This window comes from Mizuhopecten yessoensis, unplaced genomic scaffold, assembly GCF_002113885.1.
Source record: "Mizuhopecten yessoensis strain PY_sf001 unplaced genomic scaffold, ASM211388v2 scaffold3023, whole genome shotgun sequence".
Lineage (NCBI taxonomy): Eukaryota > Metazoa > Mollusca > Bivalvia > Pectinida > Pectinidae > Mizuhopecten > Mizuhopecten yessoensis.
In genome coordinates this window covers 1,077,985-1,086,627 of record NW_018404837.1, presented here as the reverse complement: position 1 = coordinate 1,086,627, position 8,643 = coordinate 1,077,985, and the positions used below count along the sequence as shown (strand labels likewise).

Here is an 8,643-nt window from a genome sequence, read left to right as displayed (position 1 = left end):
GGGGGGTCAGCCCAACCATTTGTACAATTTTGAATTTCCACCACCTAGGGATGCTTCCAGTCAAATATGGTTGATATCCATGGCATAGTTCTACAGAAGAAGTCGTTTGTAGCAATATAGCCAAATTGACCCCTTTTTGCCCCGCCCCTCAGCCCCCTGGGGGGTCAGCCCCATCATTTGTACAATTTTGAATCCCCACCACCTAGGGATGCTTCCAGTCAAATATGGTTCATATCCATGGCATAGTTCTACAGAAGAAGTTGTTTGTAGCAATATAGCCAAATTGACCCCGTTTTGCCCCGCCCCTCAGCCCCATCATTTGTACAATTTTGAATCCCCACCACCTAGGGGTGCTTCCAGTCAAATACGGTTGATATCCACTTCTTAGTTCCAGAGAAGAAGTCGCTTAAAGCAATATAGCCAAATTGACCCCTTTTGGCCCCGCCCCTCAGCCCCCTGGGGGTTCAGCTCCATCATTTATACAATTTTGAATCCCTGACACCTAGGGATGCTTCCAATTAAATATGGTTGACATCGACTTCTTATTTCCAGAGAAGAAGTTGCTTAAAGCAATATAGCCAAATTGACTCCTTTTGGCCCCGCCCCTCAGCCCCCTGGGGGGTCAGCCCAACCATTTGTACAATTTTGAATCACCACCACCTAGGGATGCTTCCAGTCAAATATGGTTGTTATCCATGACATAGTTCTACAGAAGAAGTCGTTTGTAGCAATATAGCCAAAATGACCCCTTTTTGCCCCGCCCCTCAGCCCCATCATTTGTACAATTTTGAATCCCGACCACCTAGGGATGCTTCCAGTCAAATATGGTTGATATCCACTTCTGAGTTCCAGAGAAGAAGTCGCTTAAAGCAATATAGCCAAATTGACTCCTTTTGGCCCCGCCCCTCAGCCCCATCATTTGTACAATTTTGAATCTCCACCACCTAGGGATGCTTCCAGTCAAATTTAGTTGAATTCCAATCAGTTGTTAAGAAGAAGAAGTCGTTTAAAGAAATTTTGGACAGACGGTTGGACGACGGACGCCACAGTATGGCATAAGCTCACCTTGGTCCTTCGGACCAGGTGAGCTAATAAGGTTGTTTTATTGTTTTTTTTCACTTTGAATAATACTTCTGTTCATGTTTTAAAAACAAAAATCAACTCTCTGTATAAATATATCAGAACTCGGGTGACCGTTAAGGCCCATGGGCCTTGTTTCTTCAAGCCACTATACTCCAACAACTATTTTTGACTCCATCAAGTTATACATTATTAATTATAAGTATGTCCCTGGAACAGACTTAGTATATATATGTTAAACACTTAAAACAGTGCAGCTATAATAACATGTGATTTTTTTACGGATAGAAAAATAAAGCTACAAATCATATTGCTGTATGGAAAGACGCTTTATTTTAATCACATGACGGTAAATATAACTTTACAAATCCTAGAACAGGTACTCTCAACATTTGCTGCTGTTCTCTATTCCTAGCAGCACACTGTCTAACAAATGGTAGCCAACAAGTTCCAAAACAATGTCGGAAAACAACCAAAACACAAGGGAAACTAGCCTATTCCACCGACACTCGCATAAGGAAGTACAAAATAAATGGAAGTGACATATTGGATCAAGGAATAAATCAATGCCTATAGCATGTTTAAGTCTAAACTGTTATTGAAACTATATCCATGTGATCCATTTGCTTATGGGGTATAAGTTCCTGTCACTGCTGTTATGCCATGCAACAAAATATCTGAAATATTTCAAATTTAAACGATATCTTTTAAGTCTTTGACTTTGAATAAATACTTAACCCATGAGTATGCATGTGGTCCATTTGAATAAGAATATCATATGGATAGAGTACTTAGTAGAATTGTAGCACTGTTTTTGCACCACTGTATTTATAGCACTGTTGTTAGTGTCGTTGCACCTCTGTCGTAGATAAAGTTGCAGTCTGCCCTTCAAACAATTTGTTTACATTGTCAGTGTTGAAGACTTAAGACCAGTTTTTGGCTACAAAGTCCTCTCCCTTTTTAATGTTGCTCTTGAGCTCATCCATAGCCGCAGAGACGAGTCCAACTTCATATTCAATCATTTGACCAACTCCCAAGTTTTTTTCAACACCGTTTTTCTGAAAATACACAATGAGAAAGCATAATTCAATCGATGTTAAACTTGTTTCATTGTAAAAAATAACAGACAAGAGGCCATGAAGCCTTGAATTGCTCTCCTGATTACTTTGAAACCTGCCCAGACAGAGAGATGTCATTTAAATCGATCGTCCCTGAATACACATTTTAACTCTTCCAATTCAAGGTTGAAGTCTGTCCTGTAGTTTGGGAGATGTCATGTAAAGCAGATCGGTCATTTTGACCTTTTGTACTGCCTTCACTCAGTATTAGGGTGGTCAGGATCACAGCCCCTTGATTTTTAGCTCACCTGGTCCGAAGGACCATGGTGAGCTTATGCCATACCGAAGCGTCTGTCGTCCGTCAACTTTTCCTTTAAAACGCTACTTGTCCTGAACGGACAGGCAGATTTTGACTAAATTTGGTCTGGAGCATCCTTAGGCCAAGGAGACTCAATTTTGTATAAATGGTGGGTGTTGCCCCCCCTGGGGGCAGAGGGGTAGGGCCCAATGGGGAAATAGAGGTAAAACCTTTAAAATCCTTCTTCTACCGTATTTAGTCTGGGGCATCCTTGGGCCATGGGGACTCAATTTTGTATAAACCGTGGGTGTGGCCCACTAGGGGCCTAAGGGGCGGGGCCCAATAGGGGAAACATAGAAAATTATTCTTTAAAATCCTTCTTCTTCTGTAGGAATGAAAGGATTTGGTCCATATTTGGTGTGGAGCATCCTTGGGTAAAGAGGAACCAATTTTGGATAAACAGTGGGTGTGACCCCCTGGGACCCAATAGGAGAAATAGAAGTAAAACCTTTATAATCCTTCTACCATAGGGATTAAGGGATTATATCCTCATTTAGTCTTGAGCATCCTTTGGCAAAAGGGACTCAATTTCGTATAAACAGCGAGTGTGGCCCTCCTGGGACCAGAAGGGAGGGGCCCAATAGGGGAAACATAGCAAATTCTTCAAATACCTTCTTCTGTACGAATGACAGGATTTTGTCCAAATTTGGTATGAAGCATCCTTGGGTGAAGGGGAACCAATTTTGTATAAATGGTCTGTCTAACCCCTCTGGAGGCAGAGAGGTGGGGGCCAATAGGGGAAATAGAGGTAAAACCTTTAAAATCTTTCTTCTACCATAGGGATTAAGGGATTTTATCCTAATTTAGTCTGGAGCATCCTTGGGCCAAGGGGGCTCAATTTTATATAAGCAGTGGGTGTGGTCTCCCAGGGGGCAGAAGGGCGGGGCCCAATAGGAGAAAAAGAGGTAAAACCTTTAAAATCATTCTTCGACCACCGAGATTAAGGGATTTTATCCTTATTTAGTCTGGAGCATCCTTGGGCCAAGGGGTCTCAATTTTTTTATAATTGGTGGGTATGACCCCCCCTAGGGGCATAGGGGTGGGTCTCTGTTTGAAGTTTGTTCTCGCTATATCTCAAGTACTGGATGGATCTTTCTGAAATTTTATATGTACTTACAGCACCTACCATGGAGTGCTATACTTTTACTTCATACCAATTATTTTAAACATATTCAGGTGAGCGATACAGGCCCTCTGGGCCTCTTGCTATAACTTTTGATCTAAATGTGATCTAAATTAAATGTGATCTAAATGGACTAAAGCATTTTACCATTACAATCTGGTTGGTATCTGTAAAGTAGTTTTGGAGGAGATGCCATTTAAAACAAATCAGCCCATCTAACCCCTTTTGACGCTTCCTCTTATCCCCCAGGAGGATAAGCCCTCTATTTGGTTTAAGGTTTCATCCCCATGGCCTAAGGATTCTAGAAGCAAAACCTGATTTATTTCAGCTTTTGATATATAAGTAGTTTGAGAGCAATTGCACATGTCCACATTTACAAAGAGACCATCATTTATATGTTCATATTTGATCAATGTCATTAATGAACAAATATATATGTAATCAGCTGGCAATATTTTGGAAATTGAGATGTTTCTGTAGTTGCCATATGAATTGATTAAGACTGCAAAGATTCTCACCCCAAGTAGAATAGGATTAGCAAAATAGGTGGCATCAGTCTGGTCAGACTTTACGTAAGCACACTCCACCTGTTCTATTCCACCGGCCAAAGCTTCGAGAAGCTTATCTGCAAACCTGGCGGCCGCAAAGGCCATTGACAGAGTGGCTGATCCCTGCAGGAAAAATTGTAATTCAATTTTCAAATTTAACACTATATAATGAATTATTTCCATATCTACAATGTATACTTTATAAATGTACATGTTTACCTTAACTATAAACATTTGTTATACATGTATTTAATTTCCTGTCAAGTCATGCTGGACTGCAACGAGAATAATATTTTTACACCAAATCTATCTACCTGATTAAGTGAAAGTAGAAATGATGAGCAACAACACCTCTGAATCCGGTACAAAATGTAATGTTTGATTTACATCCTAAGTATTCATTTGCTCTGCTTTCCCTTGCAGGGATGTTGGGTCTCCACCCCCCCTGTTGTCCCAGATTAAGTGTTTGTTTCACTTTCCTGATTCACAATAGATTGACGCTATCACTCTTGAAGCAAAGAAAAATGGGAAAAATGAAGGGGTTGTGGTTGTTGGTATAACCACTACTGGTTATGATTATAATGACCAATTATGTTAAAACAAACTTGTGTGATTTTCAGTTTTATCATACATATTTAAGCACATTATCACATTGATATGAGGGGGAGACAACTCACTGCTCCAGCTTTGGCTTCAACCACTTCAGTACCAGCATTCTGTATCCTTTCGGTCAATGCCTTGCGTTCCTCCTGCAATATGTATTACACAAAGAAAAGTCCATCATTTAAATTCACTTAATTCAAACTGCAATTATTAATTCAATACCATTTCAGAGAGTAAATTCTATATGAAAAACATATACTTACTAATAACTTTCATTATACTTATGAAACTAGATTTCACTCAAAGTGCAGGCTTCACAAAATCCCCTTAGTGGTCAAGGTCAAAAGTCAAATTGAGATCACAGTGACCTGGTTTAAGAGATGACACTATCTTCCCATGATGACGTACATATGAACAAAGTCTGATGCCAATTCATAAAACGGTGCCGAGATATACCGACGGTCAGCACAGACAGACAAGTGCATGCATAGATGAAGCGAACACTAAATACCCCTGTTCATTTTATACATCATTTTTTACCTTTTGTGAATTCATAATTATTTACCTTTTGTGACTTCAAACAGATGAAAGAAAAGGATAACATGGTTTGTAATAGCAGGGATAATCCTGGAGGGGGCCATGGGGCCATTGGCCCCTCAAAACTGAAACTGCCCCCTCTGTGTTCCAATTTTCTTTCAGTTTTACATAGAATGGCCTCTATTAACTTGGATATTGACTAAAATTTGATGAAAATGGCCCACTGCTATCAAATTCCAGGATTTTCCCTGAATAGTATAAGGCAAGATATGAACCTAACAGTGATAAATCTAAATGCGAGTCCCGCGTCATGGACTCAAAGAATTTCGGGAAATAATTAAATTTAACATTGTGGGACTCATTCTTTTTAGCGATACAGTTGAAAGGGACTCATCAAAATAAATTGTAGATTGATCACTGTCCTAACAAGGAAAACAGGGAATTGGTATTGGAAACTCACCATAGGGAAGGATACTGTAGGTGTGGCCTGTGATATGACTGGTATAATGGTCACACCACTGTGACCTCCAATAACCGGCACGCCCATCTTACTAACATCAACTCCCTGGGAAGAAAAATGGACAAATATTCATAAAAGGACATTTATATTACCTATGTAAGATTAACTTCCTTAAGTCAGAATTTTTGTCTCTGTATATACTGCACACATTGGACACACAGAAGTTTGGTTAACCCAGATTCTATTAATAGATCACTGAACATGTCTATTGGTCAATATGTCACAACAGTACACTCTCGCTTACATGTTTATCAAATGGAACCTCACAGATGTTTGTGTCAAATCAGTAGAATTCTAGATAACATTATTAAATAGAATACATAAGGTACCTTATTATCAGGTATTCTCCCAATAAGATTTCAGTGCTTTATCTAAAATATCTCAAGTTTCTTCATTTCAAGATTCATTTGGGTAATCACCAAGGTTTTCCATGACTTAAAATTAATTTTGGTCACCCTGAACTAACTGTTACCTTTTTTGCAAAATGAGTGAATAAGTAAAACTGATTCTTCAAACATCAAAATATTCAAACCTCATACAAATTGATCATTGGTACCAATTACACATGTATTGTATCTTTCAGTGCTGTATTCCTTACTCTAGCTGCAGCAATGAAGGTATTAGCTCTCACTGCGTCTAATGTTGTCACCCCAAACAGTCGCTTTTCCCAACCTTTCACACCCATCTTTTTGTAGACCTCTGCAGCGATCGGGACTGTAGAGTTCACCTGAAATATAGTAAAATACAATATTTCTTTACCATCACAAAACACCCCACCTTCCCTTTATATATATATATGCAAAAACATACCAACAGAGCCTGTAATTAAAACATTACATTTTTGTAATGATGAGAAAACCGCCGATATGTCGAAACATAAGTTGATCGACGATTCTCTGGCATCAGAATTAGCTACACTTTCTTCGTTTGGTTTCTGTAGGATTCGTCCATCATCCACTCGTTCCAAGCGGTATGGAGGGAGACCTTCACGGACTTGTTGACTCCAATCAATCAATCAATCGTTAATTAATCGGCGTTATAAACACCAAACTACCTTTGATGCTACTTTTCCTGTTTTATACCGTTTTTTTTAGGTTTTTTTCCCCCAAAAAAATCATTTTTTATTTTCAATTTTCCCATTCAAATTTGACCCCAAAAACGTACCTGCGCACTGTACCCGAGTGCGCACTATACCTGCAAATTTACGGTATTTAGACATTTTGAACCAAATATCTTTCCCAAATGTGAAAAACAGCCAAAAGCTTTTGATAACTAGAAAAATTACAGATAGAACACTTCAGTCACCATTTCCAGATGTAAAAATCTGTATGGCCCCCAGGGCATATATAAGGAAGAAATGATGGTACAATTAAAACATTGAACTGAACAAGAAAGATAATTTTAAATAGAAATACTGTGAACAGATCTTACCGGATTTGTGATGATACCAAGGATGGCATTTGGACACACTCTTGCACATGCTTTTGCTAGATTGAGGACAATACTAGCATTGGTGTTAAATAAATCATCTCTTGTCATCCCTGTACACAAGAAATTAACTTCAGTTAATATCAATTTATAAAGCATTTACAATATTAACCAATTTTGATACAAAGGGAAGAACAATTCTAACAGACAAGTTATTTTCATCATCAGCTTACTTAGTAAGTAGAACACTGACAGGTGAGTAAGGTCTCGCCAAATGCCTGACTACATCAATATCACCAATAATCTCTGAGCAGAATTCAAAGAGAACTGCGTGGAAGGTATTGCACATGTAAATTGTAATTCTACTTGAATCAGTTACTACCAAGTATGAATAAGAACTAAAGAAGGGGGCAACAAATACCATTAAAGTCAGAATAAGCCATGCAATATATTTTTGACAGTGTATCCCACCCTATGCTACATTGGTAACAGAAACCTTGACCTTAAAATTAGGAACTTGTTAAACCCTTTAGTCGATGGCACATGTGCATGAACACTGAGCTGTGAATCACTACTCAAAGTTTAAAAACATGTGGAAACAAGAGGCCCATGGGCCTTAACGGTCACCTGATATATTTATACAGAGAGTTGATTTTGTTTTTAACATGAACAGAAATATTATTCAAAGTGACAAAAAACAATAAAACCACCTTACTCAATATCTAGCATACAGATTTCAGACTAAAAAGNAGGTACAACACCACTTCCCCCACCGTACATGCGCCATCACACTGGGTCATTTCCACTTTCGATTTACCGGCCGACACAACGGCCCTGTTACCACACTCGACGGACGCAGATTTGTCAATTGTTCCTTCGGCTAATTCATGAAAGACTTGCATTAATGTTTTAGTATCGGCTACTAAACACCCATACCAATCTTTCAGAACGACAAGTTGCCGTTTCAGCTTTAGAATTACAAAAACCATATTGCAGACGACGAGTTTTCTACAACCGGAAATTGATAATATAAAACTAATTTTTGAAGCGGAAAACGGAAAAAAAATCCGTATTTCGTATTTTCGGGGGTTTTTTCGCAAATAAAAAAAAATTGGGCGGGGCCTCAAAGAGGGGGCGGGCGGGGATGAGAATCTAGCAAATAATTTATAATGGCCTAAAAAGGATTTGAAACTAGCACCTCTGATTCTTAACAAGGAAAATGAAGAAATTTTAGCACACTGACTCCTTTGAGCCCCACCCTACAGCCCTTGGGGGTAGGGCTGGCTCAAAATTTTCAAAGTATCAAACTGTCAATTCAAGGTTATAATTCCAATCAAGTTATTAACATGTAATATTCAAAGTATCATTTGCCATTATAAACCATAATA

At 38.8% G+C, this 8,643-nt stretch overlaps 1 protein-coding gene across 1 annotated transcript in view; it reads right to left on the bottom strand.

Annotated features, from left to right (window-relative positions):
- Positions 1-1,390: 1,390 nt before the first annotated feature.
- LOC110446880 (malate dehydrogenase, mitochondrial-like) overlaps positions 1,391-8,643 on the bottom strand; it is a 10,213-nt gene continuing 2,960 nt past the window's right edge. Inside the window, exons 3-8 of the mRNA XM_021492223.1 lie at positions 7,259-7,368; positions 6,426-6,554; positions 5,768-5,872; positions 4,845-4,916; positions 4,138-4,290; positions 1,391-2,138 (exon numbers count right to left, since the gene is read on the bottom strand). Of these exons, the coding sequence (XP_021347898.1) occupies positions 2,004-2,138; positions 4,138-4,290; positions 4,845-4,916; positions 5,768-5,872; positions 6,426-6,554; positions 7,259-7,368 (704 nt within the window). The 3' untranslated portion in view covers positions 1,391-2,003. The remainder of the gene's footprint in view (positions 2,139-4,137; positions 4,291-4,844; positions 4,917-5,767; positions 5,873-6,425; positions 6,555-7,258; positions 7,369-8,643) is intronic.